At 40.6% G+C, this 12,465-nt stretch overlaps 1 protein-coding gene across 5 annotated transcripts in view; it reads right to left on the bottom strand.

Annotated features, from left to right (window-relative positions):
• LOC126183251 (ensconsin-like) overlaps positions 1-12,465 on the bottom strand; it is a 413,080-nt gene that overhangs the window by 365,547 nt on the left and 35,068 nt on the right. For 2 of the 5 annotated variants that reach the window (XM_049925053.1, XM_049925061.1), the window contains exon 1: positions 12,013-12,089. The exons of the other annotated variants lie outside the window; for them this stretch is intronic. In XM_049925053.1, the coding sequence (XP_049781010.1) occupies positions 12,013-12,061 (49 nt within the window). In that variant the 5' untranslated portion in view covers positions 12,062-12,089. Of the gene's footprint in view, positions 1-12,012; positions 12,090-12,465 lie in introns of those variants that run through there. 5 annotated transcript variants of the gene reach the window in all.

The following is a 12,465-nucleotide window of genomic DNA, read 5'->3' as shown; positions in this document are numbered from 1 at the left end:
GAACTCACTGTTTTAATTATTGTTACAATTATAAATTATACAAGACACCTTGCATTACATAATACGACTTCATGTTTAGTTTTTAACAGATGTAATAAATAGCAAATTATTCGAGGCAGCTGTCAGTGAGACAAGGCGCACCTTTTTACAGGCTGTCTACGGTCCACCCCAATGGACATTAGATAAAGAAATTGTAGCCATAAAAGAAAATAACAAAGCAGTTACATCTGAATCTCAACACCTGGTTAGTTACCACCACGCAAATTCACAATTCGAATTCGAGAAAGATTTTTCTTAAGACAATTGAAGTATTCACACCGTCATCACAACAAACTAGACCAGACACGTGAGGTGCAGGAATGTGTCTTCGTGAAAACATGGGTAATGCCTGAAAGAGCCACAAAGAAGAGTTGACTACCCGGAAGTCACCCAACCGAATCCGTTCTCATGTCACTAGGAGCGAAACTGATCTCAGCAGAAGGAGTTTCAAAGTGCAGCCAGTGTTTTGTGAAGCAACCACAACCCGCTGGTTCTACAATTGTATAAAATTTGTAGCCTTTAAGTTTTGGTAGTTAATCTGTGTCTATTTGTGCTATACGTCGTTTGACCCCGAGAAGAAAAGTAGGAGAAATACACGGTAAAAAAAGAACAAAGGCCGACTCGCGAAGTGTCGGGTGCAAATAAATTTTACCATATTTGTCAAATTATCGGAAATGTGGCTGGGTAAAGTTTTCCCAAGCGCGATGTAAATACATGTATGGCAGTATACAACCATTCCACGGACCTGTTTTCATAGCAAACTGTCGCGACACAATCTGCCATCTACTTCGAGTCACGTGCCAATCTAAGACACTTAGAACACGCACACGAATGCTGACATTTAGTACAAAATAGCATATAGAATTAATACAATGTATGTCTTTCGGACTTCATGATGCTGTAATAAAACTGTTCCTAGATATTTAACATACAGCCTAAAGAAATAGCGGTATCGCAAGAAGCTGTCGACCTCAATCCGAGAGAAAGTCTAAAACAGCCATTTACAAAGCATCTACTTCAGACAGATTATACATATGAAAGACAACAATACAAAATACGACAGAAGTGGGTTGGAAATTCACAACACTCTGTGGAACGATGAACGGCTCTCTCTAGTGAACTTCAGCCTACGTAGAAACGGTAAACGTCTTTTTCAGCCGGCCGGTGTGGCCGTGCGGTTCTAGGCGCTTCAGTTTGGAACCGCGTGACCGCTACGGTCGCAGGTTCGAATCCTGCCTCGGGCATGGATGTGTGTGATGTCCTTAGGTTAGTTAGGTTTAATTAATTCTAAGTTCTAGGGGACTGATGACCACGGATGTTAAGTCCCATAGTGCTCAGAGCCATTTGAACCGTCGTCTTTTCCATTTAATATTTACTTTAAATGTCTGTGGCGACCCGCGATCACTTTCAATGAAGCTGTCATGTATTGAGCAAAAAAGATAAGAGAACGTTAACAGAATACAGTGCCAATCAAAACAATTTCTTCTCATGTTGACATGTAAAACGAACAGCCACCGTCAACTTTGGGGTCAAACGTACAATGGCCTAATAGCCTTTGAGATCCATCACGCAACGGATCAGAAGTTATGTGGAACGGCACGCCAATCTGAATGCTGTGCTCTAACTGTTCAGGGGAGTGTAATTTCCTGGTCGCTAGTGCTTCTCTCTCTCTCTCTCTCTCTCTCTGTGTGTGTGTGTGTGTGTGTGTGTGTGTGTGTGTGTGTGGAAGGGTGGGGAGGGGGCGGGCGCTTGCGTGTGCGTTCTTGTATGAGATGCTTCTAAGAAAACACATTGTGAACTCTACTGGAGCACAAATACACTACCCAAAGTTCCACAAATTACTTTTGTACGTAATGATTTCGTTAAAAGATTGAAACACTCGTCCTCTACGAACTGTACTGAACTGTATAAAGAAGCTTTGCTGTCTGAAGCAAGCACTGAAATGGAACCACGCGACAGTCAATATAACTGCACATCGTTTCGTGCACAGTACTCTGAGTAAGAATTCTGTATGTCTTTACGTTTTTATATGGAAAGAAAAGTCGAGTAAACTTCGCCTTGAGACGACTAGTAGGAAACTCGTCGAAATGTTACGACACCCTGAATTCGGCTGATAACCCGAGAAGATTCCATCACTGAAATACGACGAGAAACCTTGCATTCCCATATTCATAGTAGGATTTTGATGATAATCCGGCATGCTCAAGGATCTGGCAATGCCGAATTCGCTAGATTATCACCGGATTCGCTAGATTATCAAGGTCATTTTTAAAATCTGGGTTAGAAAAAGGGATATAAGTAAAACCAATAGTTTTAACGGACAAAACCAAGCAACTGTTATATATTAAACACAACAGGAGAGTTTACATGATCAAAAACCTAAAAGCAGCTTTTCTCTAAAAACAAAAATGAGTTACATGTAGCATACTGTACTGCTCTGTTAAATCAGCTTAAGGCTTAAAGTTTTAGAAAAGTTAATATACATAAATAATTTTTCGTATGCAATTCACGAAATAAAATAAACACAACTGACTTGAAAAGATCAAAAACAAGCTATTTTTAATAAAAATTATTACCAAGAATTTTGTGCAGTTTTATTGGAATCACTGTCTTTAAAAATACCACAGATATCTGACGTTGTAAGGGGGTGGAATGTGTCGGAGTGGTATGTAACACTGATGGTTCAGCTGAAATTTTCTTCTAAGCCCTCTGGAACATTTCTGAAATGCTAAGCTGTTTCTTGGACTACCCTCCTTCTTTTATTGTTAGCTAGTCTCCGCGAATTTCACGAAAGTGTTTAAGGCTTCTGAAGCCTCCACGAGATGTGAGTTGCAGTCGTTTCTTCGTCACACTCATTCGCTGGTGCCTCCCGTGGGCTGAAAGCAGTTTGTAATATCAAATCATTTGTCAGCTCTTCTTCGGTAGCTAAATTTCTGTCAATGTCGATCCATTCGTCAACTTCTTCCACTGGAAACGAGTTCAGTTCAAACGTGAATCCAGAATTTATCGCTCGTACAATTTCAGAGCGATCAAATGTCGATTCATTATAATTTACTTCACTTTCCATCTCACCTTCTTCAATCAGTTTAGGCCAGTTTTCTCCAGGCGCTGTTCCATTCTGTTGTACTTTTCACGGAGGTACAACCAATTGTAGCTGTGAAAATAGCGTCTTTAATGTTAAAATTGCGTCAGAATCCTTTAATGCCGCAATCTGAGCTTAGCAGCTGTCAGTGGAGAAGCAGGATGAGCTGAGTTAGAGACAGGACTGTGTTCTGACTGCTTGATGGTAATGAGAACATGTTGTCGCAGCTCCGCCAACCATGAACAAAATGTAAGCCCAGTGCCAAATGGAGCTTTCTCCTACAACAAGAAGTAGAAAAGACAGTACAAGCAGTTACGGTGATGTTTCTTATCAGGAAATCATATTATAGGTCAGCTGTAAACCTATCATAACTTTCAAACTGTAATAGGGCTTGGACTTTGTAAATAGCAGGCGTTATACACCTTTGGAAACCTATGTAGTGTTTATGTTACAAAGAGCCGGTGTTTTCTTTGGTGTGGAACGTAGTTGTTTTATCACCTTAAAGGTACCATAGTTTATCAGAGAGAAACTTGCAGGGAGAATGTATGTCATGTGCTGGAGATTTCTTACATTGGAACATTAACAGCGTCGTATTCGACACAATTAAAAGGTCAGAAACTGCACAGCTCACACATTATAGCAGGTTTAAGTGCAGAACCATGCAGCCCTTGTGTTTTTATGTTCCATGATCATTTCTCTCTTTCTGATACCTTCTTGGTATGGACACCAAACACTGGAACAATGCTTCAGAATTGTTAGCACAAGTGCTTTACATAAAATGTTTCAAACTCCTTTTCCAATTCAGTGACAGGAGTTTTTGAGGTACTGCAAACCTTGTGTGTACATTTGCTTGACAGTTGTTTGTGTGGAAGTGACTGTGTTCTGTTCAAAGAGTTAATGCAGTGTGGTATGTAATTTCACATGTCAAGCACAGCTGCTGTGCCTTTGTCTATTTCTCATGAGATGTAGCAGTTCCATGCATTTTCCAACGATGACGATCATTTTACAGGACTGATGCGAGCGAGCATAGCATAATTTCCAAACTGTAATTTGGTGTGAAGGGTGGGCGTAGACCTCCAGAAAGCTATATAGTACAGGTATTGCAAAGAATCTATGTTATTTCTTTCGTGCAAAAGGTAGTAGCTTTATCACCTTAAAGTTTCTCGATACAGTGAGTGACGTACAAAACTTATGGGGTGAATGTATGTGAGGTGTTGGAAATATATTTCCACACGAGTAATACATCGGAAAACCGCACTTATTTAACATTATAGCATGTTTAAGTGCAGAACCCTGTAGCCTTAGGAATACCAACACCTTCTCGGTAGGGACTCCAGATTCTAATTTATATAAAGTGTTTCAAACTCCATCCATATGGAGTTGCATCATGCAAAAACTACACATTTTCTTCTTCTTCTTCTTCTTAACCGTCATTTATATCACCACAACACAGTCAAATGTTTTGGGCTCATATTTTTTTAAACACCAATAAAGAGTGCTAATCTCCTCAGTACGGATGAATCTACAGCTATCATAGGTACTTGGATGGGCGCCGTGACTAAGATTAGTGTGGAACAGTCTTCGCTGAATGGCACTTACGATACTGGGATGAGAATGCTGGTCTGTATCACTGGCGCCGGTTGATTGTGGCAATGTGGAACATGTGTTATGCTCTTTCTAAAGAAGAATATTGGAGTGCATTGATCACCTCTTACAGTTTATAAATGTTGCAATGTCTTCCACATTTGTTGCAATGTCTTCCACATTTGTTGCAATGCCTTCCACATTTTGTCAGTAAGAAACATCGGCTTTGTCTCTTTTTTTTTCTACCATCCTGTGTGTATTGTGGTAGCAGCGAGAAAGAGAGATGTTTGGGTGACAGACATGAATGCACCCTCAGAGACGCTGATCTCCTTCGGACTGCAGTACCTCTACGTAGTTTGGGAACGCACTGCAATGCAAAAGCAAAATGCTCGTCCTTCTTCCAGCTCCCACATGATGTGAAGTTTTCCTAATTTTCCCAATAAGAAACACCATTGTAACTGCTTGTACTTTTTTCTACTACCTTGTGTTTCAGGAGAAAGCTTCATTTGATGCTGGCCTTACACACTGTACACGGTTGGCAGAGCTACGACATGTTCCCATTTTCACCAATAGATCAGAACACAGTCCTTGTCGCATTAACTTAGCTCACCTTGTTTATCCACTGGGTTCTGAAGGTGGTAGAGGTAGCGCTCTCTGACTTACACTCAGTTCTGACTTAAACTGGAACGATCCCATGGATAAAGGTGCAGGGAGGATGGGGCAGAGACTGAGGAACAGTTAAGAGATGCAGAGAGACTGTCTAAAATCACGCTGGAGTTATATAGCATGGCGCCCATAGCAGATAAGTTTGAAAAAGGTGACTCGTTTTGAGATATGAGAGTGCTATGTATATGATTACCAGTGGTTGTAATCATTAAAAGACACCTCCACAGCATCCAGCGCAGGTGTGTGGTTTAATGGAGAGACTTGATTCCAAATCGCAAACAGCATTTCTACCAGAAAGCGTAACACTATAGACCTGAAAAGCCACTGTACTGGTGATGGGATTTTTTAAATTTCTTATGACTTAAATCTACAACCGCACTTCCTAAGTGATCCCTCACATAGCACACCATCTACTGTGGAGGCGAGTAATTTGTTCATTGCGCGCTCGCGCGTTTTCACATTTAACCGGCAGTCGTTTGTGACGAAACAGTTTCTTAACTGTCCTACAGAGCGCGTTTTTCCTAGTGGATATCGATCAGTTGATTATTTTCGTGCTGAAAATTTGAACACAATTATACAGTCGGTTAATTCTTTCGAAAACTGAGTTGCTTTTGAAATTTATGAATCCAGTTGAAAATAAGTATACATGTGTTCCATTCTCAGACGTAGTTGCTGCATGAGTTCTGCATATGAGACCACGGTTTTGCCAGGGGTGTCTGAACTGTCTGTGCGCTTAGCGACAGTATCTGCACCATTCACAATTTTTCGCCTGAGCTGAAATATTACAAGCACATGAATTTCTTTTCTTTTTTTTTGTAAAAAAAAAAAGGCCTGGGTCCTGTGCAATGGTGTTCTCCCATCAGCAGGAACGAATGTCTTGCCTTTCTGATTTTTCCTCATCTTCTACCACCTCCTACCTGTCCCAGGTTCAATTTCCCTTGACCCTTCTCGCTACCAATGGCACTACCACAACACCTTGCCCGTAATTTTTATTAAAGTACAAAGTTCCTGATCATGTGAATCATGTATTCCATTCTTCCACACCATCACAGGGCTAGTTGCTTACAGAAACATCCCTGTGACACTGATGATTCATCCGCCCTGTCATGATGCTGCCAACATCATGAATTGGCAAGCAATGGGCTTGTATAGGGGGAAAAAACACACTTGTAATAATATTTGTAGCCACTATAGCGCAATCATCTGACTAACTGAGCTACATTATAATGACAGGGTTATGAAGTAAGAAGTAACACACGATTTGCGATAATAGATATTTTATTTATACTTCAGTAATGGTACATAGGAGCCATTACATCAACAACAAAAAACCACTAGTTCAATTTTTTTTACAGTATTTTTCGAATAACTTTCTTTTTAACACTCTTAGTTGCATCACCACACATCAGTCACTGTCTGCTACTGTTTCTATGCCAATATTCACGTGCTTCAATCCACTAAAAATTAAATTATATGTAGAAGCTAATAGTAGTAGTGCACGAGGAGCTACTGTTATCTTCACATCCAGATTCTGCCCTTGGACCATCGCTGGAATGTCTCGCTGTTCAAAGGATGGTACATATCTTGGAGTCCAGTATTCAACATCACTACGTTGTTTGAAACTCGGTACACTTCTGTGAGTTGGGGACAGGTTGGGTGTCTTCATCATCGCAAACTGATGAGTGGTATAAGCAATAACAGGTCCTTGTCCTGCTCCAGCATGTCAAACATGTCCTCACGTGACAGAGATCTTTTCAACCTCTGCTGGTCCCAAGAAGTTGAAGTTCTCTCTGTCAGTACCCACCAACAGGAGGCAAGGAAAAAAATCCCGAAGAGAGAAGAGTAGGTTTAGGAAGCCACGCTGTTGCGAGATCGAATCCCGGACAGGACCAGAATTTCTCACCAAATATACCATTCCTAGTATCCACCAACAGGATGCAATGAAAAAATCCAGGAGTGGGAGGTGTAGGGTTTGGAAACTGGGTGTTGTGAGATCGAATCCCGGTCATCACCAAAATATCCTGCCAAATATACTAGTCCTAGTATCCACCAATAGGATGCAAGGGAAAAAATCCGGAAGGAGGGAAAGTAGGGTTTGGAAACGGCGGTTGTGGGATCGAATCCCAGACAACCCCCACACAAAAGGATACAGACTTACTTAATCAGTCAAACAGTTTGATAGCGTGTGAGAGGGGGAGGTCTCTTCGAATAACACAGGTCTCCCCTCAATTGAGCTACTTCCCACCAATTTTTTCGATCAATTTAATTAATTAGTCAATTAATTTGATATCAAAAGAGACACAGTGTTTCCCAGAGGGAGGAAGGCTGCGGATTTCCCAGAGGAGAGGGTGACAAAGAAAAGAACAGCAGAAATCCCATTCAAAAGGGCCCGAAATTCTAAAAGTGCATTTGTATTGGTGGGGAGGGAAAACGAGGGGGATGGCTGAGGATTTCCCAGATGGGGAGGGGTAATTAATAGATCAATTTAATTAACTCGTCAATAAATTTAATATCAAAGCTGTACTTCTGTGGGCGAGGGGATTTTCCAGAGGGGAGGGGGATAGGGTGGAGGGGGTGCGGTTTCCCAGAAAGACAGATTATCCTCAACGGTTCATAAACCACTTAGCAGAACATTAGGTTAAGGTCATAAACCAATCAACTGTCACAATGTAATTAATTTGAATATCAATTTTATATCAAAAATGCACCAGAACATACACTGCCCTACTACTAAGGAAGTGATGCAGTATTTCAATTACTTGAGACATCCGATCAAGACGATGAGGCCAAAACGCATTCTACAGCTTGCTACTGCCGATCTATTGTGTGAACTAGGTAGAACTAGGCAAAATTACAAGAACTCTTCTCACTTGCCAACTACACTTTGCATCTGGTCTCTCATCCTGCCCATGAATGTGGGTGGATGGAAACACTTTAGCAACCAGTGAACTCTGCATGCGGAAAGCATAAACCATTTTGAAAGTTGTAATTTTTCGTCAGTAAAGTTATTTAATACCTGTGGGCTCGCCGAAGCCCCCCCCCCCCCCCCCAGGCATCCAAGTTAGAAAAAAGTCTTGGGCGTCCTAGGGTTAAGTCCCATAGTGCTCAGAGCCATTTGAACCATTTTTACAATCAGTTTCAACTTTGCCGATAATTCCTCTACGTTCATCACACTGGATCTAAATGATGCCCATTCATTGTAGGAGTCTAAGAATTTCTTATCTGCTCTTTCCAGCATAAAAACCTTCGTAGGCTTATTGATGGATTTAGTAGCATTAGCAATCATCGCCGCTATGCTGACATCATGATCACTAATCCTAGTCTCTATACTGACACCATCAATAAGGCTACGCATGTTTGTATCTACAAGTCTAAAATATTTACATTTCGTGTGGTTTGCCGATCTATCTGTTCAAGACAGTTTTCGGAAAATGTGTTCAGAACTACTTCAAAAGACTGTCTGTCCGTACCACCTGCAATGAATCCACAGACGCCTCAATCTACACTCGGTAGGTTTTCGAGCAGAATTTGAGCTCGACAGCCTTCCTGGAGGGCTGGACATACAGGAACTTTGTTACGAATGGTTAAGCAAATAATTTTAAATTTCTGACGTTCAAAGTTTCTTTATATTGTACGCGATCTGAATTCGCTCCTGCATATCGGCTAGCGAGCAGACAGCACTCAGTCACTCTGTGCCTTTAGACACGAAATACTGTGATTTATCACAAATTCTTCTGCCCACTTTTACAAACAACCTAATACAGTTACATGCCTTTCAGCATAAAACGAAAACAAATCCCATGAAGAATTACGCGGGTGTGTAAGAAAAGAAAAAGTAGTTTACGTTGCTTCAAGCCTTCATATTCAGTGATAACAACTCTGTCACGGTTTCCTCTGCGGGGAGAGGGATAAGGAAGTACGGCCGAATAGTTGGTTTTGGCATGACAACAGATAAGTGACAGCAACGTTTTGTTTGCTTTTGCTTCTACACCAAGTACAAGAAATTACTGACAAAACGTTCAACCTTACAGCAAACAACACTGTCAAATAGTAGGCTAATTACAACGTTTGAAATATCTGAAGTCTGCACATTAGCACCAGAACAACGAACAGAGCGTCTCCCTCAGTGGTGCAGTTTCCTTCTAATGACTGTGAATTTTTCACTAGTTATTTCGAAAACTTTACATACTTCAGAACAAAAAATTTCATTAAGGTTTTCGGCTGTGGATATTGTAGAAAACTCTGATCATACATCAGTTATTGCTACCAATAACTTTATGAAATATTTATTTTTTCCAAATACTGGGTTCGAAGTAGTAACCTTCAGCTCGGAAGGTTAACATTATTGTTGTTATTATTGTTAAGAACATCGCAATGGACACAGGGACTTGTGCGCTGTGGTAAAAGACAATATTATGTATATATTTAATCCTGATTTTTATTTTCCGAACCGACCGGTGTGGCCAAGCGGTTAAAGGCGCTTCAGTCTGGAACCGCGCGACCGCTACGGTCGCAGGTTCGAATCCTGCCTCGGGCATGGATGTGTGTGATGTCCTTAGGTTAGTTAGGTTTAAGTAGTTCTAAGTTCTAGGGGACTGATGACCTCCGATGTTAAGTCCCATAGTGCTCAGAGCCATTTGAACCATTTTTTTATTTTCCGAAACAATGGCAATAAGGCACGATATTACGTGCAGCTAACTTCCTAATCAAAAACAGCACCCATCCACTACAGTTAAATCTACTTCTTCCAAACAGACTCGTTAGCGGTTGCGAAGAAGAGAGATTCATATTCAGAAGGAGTATATATTTTGTGTGTGTCTTCCATTTTGTTGTTTACAGCACGAAATCAGCAGTTTCCTGCTTTGATCCCTCTCTTGGAATTGTGTTACCTCACAGACAGATACTGGAAAAAAAGTATGACGTGTGTTGGAGATTCAATTATGGCAAGAAATTGCGTATATTTTCACACAGCTATGATCTCGTTATGTCAGGTCCCGTTATGATAGCTCCGTGAGCTGTATTTGTCTTTCACAACAGTAAAGTAAACTTCAGTGTCTAGCATTACATTCTAATAACAACAGTTATTATTATTATGTAAACGTTCTGCACGCCTGAGCCGCGCGGGGGTAGAGGAGCGGTCTGAGGGGCTGGTCCCGGCGGAGGTTCGAGTCCTCCTTCGGGCATGGGTGTGTGTGTTTGTCCTTAGGATAATTTACGTTAAGTAGTGTGTAAGCTTAGGGACTGATGACCTTGGCAGTTAAGTCCCACAAGATTTCACACACATTTGAACTTTTTTTTCCCAACACATTTGAACTTTTTTTTCCCACGCCTGATCTAGAAATCAATAACAGATGAGCCACAAATAATTTTAAATGCTGAATCACTCCTCAATGAACGCTCATAAAACACACACACACACACACGAAATAAATAAAAGCTTCCTTTCCCACATTTAATTACATTCATGAGAATTTTAGCAACAAAAATTGGCCTAGTAATGGGAGAAATGTCACATTTAGTCGTACGTCAGAAGCAAACAAAATTACTTAATATTAACGTCGCGAAATTGGATAAAATTTTGTTACATCAAGTTTCCCTCGCAACACGAGCTATATATTTCCACTGTGTACAACATGGGTGTAGTTGACCTACTGAAATGTTTCAGAACATTTTGTTTCTGTTCTCCACTGTCATAACCTGTAATCGCACCTTTGTGGTGGTCTCCCGGAAACGGCATCTGCTAATCAGCTGACAAGCTGTCAGCTAGGTTGTACTTATTATATCCTAGAGAATTTCAATTACATCTTTTATGTATGCCGGGATTTAAGCAAACTTATCTCCTCTTGAGAGAAAGTAGTATATAAAACTCGATGATCCATCCAAAAATTAGTTTTTTAATTAAAACGTTCCAATTAAAGGCTGTGGCTGAGAAGGATGTTATGTATTTGAAAGCACCTCAAAAGTGCGTCCCCAAGACCCGAATACACCGAGAATTATACGCAGACGTCTGAAAGATTCTACGCACTACCCTTAGCATCTTCGTTTTCTATGAAGAACACAAACAAACTGAAAAATCGAAAGGATGAGTACTGGAAAAAAATCTATTAAAAAAGCATTAGATTGTTAACAAGGAAGCCTTCACAGCTTAATAATAGCGAATATACTAAACAGAAGGTAGTTTTTTAACGTTTGAAATTTATAGTTTCTATCCTGTAAACTAGACAGATATTGCAACTTGAACGAAATACTGATTGTTTATTACAAACAAACGATTTTTATCAGCAATGTAAAATAACGCAATATCGTGGCAAAAAGCGGCAGAGATCATACTGTAAGTACATGCTTCGATGTGTATTCACACTGCCACTGCAGTAAGGGCGAGTTACTGCGGTTTCGCTACGTGAATATTTTTCGATGCAAGACTCGTCCACTTGTAAGCTGACACTGCCGGATTTCTTACCGAAAGTGTATGTTTATGTTGAGAGAAAACATTACAGCAACAGTTTCGGTAAGATTCTCGTCAATAATGATACTGTAAATGAAGTCCCTTAGCTGAGTTATAGGCGCCAGCAGAGTTGCGCACAACCTTCGGTTCATGAAACAACAACTGACTTCACAAAAACTAAAATTCTTTTACTCACCAATGTTCCGAGTGACTACTGAAAACCAGAGATTCTCAGTCCACTCCATACCGGAGCCTACGTATGACTGGCGCACGTACCTGTAACAGAAGGGGAACATTTATCAACGCAGCGTCCAGTGACGATAATCAGATTCACTTATCACCGAAGGTCCAACAGGCAGCACTAACTGAGAACACGGCGTTGCTGCAGCCTTTCACATCGAGCGCAACCCATTCCTTCACGAGCACACATGCATACACATTTCTCGCAGGAAAACAGCAAATTAAGAGCAAAAATATTAATCTATATTTGTATGCCCATCCGTTTTGTCTTTCGAAGCTTCTTACCAACATTAATGGCGCAGACGTTGAGCTGACATAATTGTATTACAGCAGTAGCGTTTTACGCTTCACGCAACTGTATATAAAGTAACTATATCAACTGAATTTTCATGTACTGTTTGAAATAAAA

This window comes from Schistocerca cancellata, chromosome 4, assembly GCF_023864275.1.
Source record: "Schistocerca cancellata isolate TAMUIC-IGC-003103 chromosome 4, iqSchCanc2.1, whole genome shotgun sequence".
NCBI classification, from domain to species: domain Eukaryota; kingdom Metazoa; phylum Arthropoda; class Insecta; order Orthoptera; family Acrididae; genus Schistocerca; species Schistocerca cancellata.
Note: the sequence above shows the minus strand (reverse complement) of the source record. Positions and strands in the feature narration are given on the sequence as shown.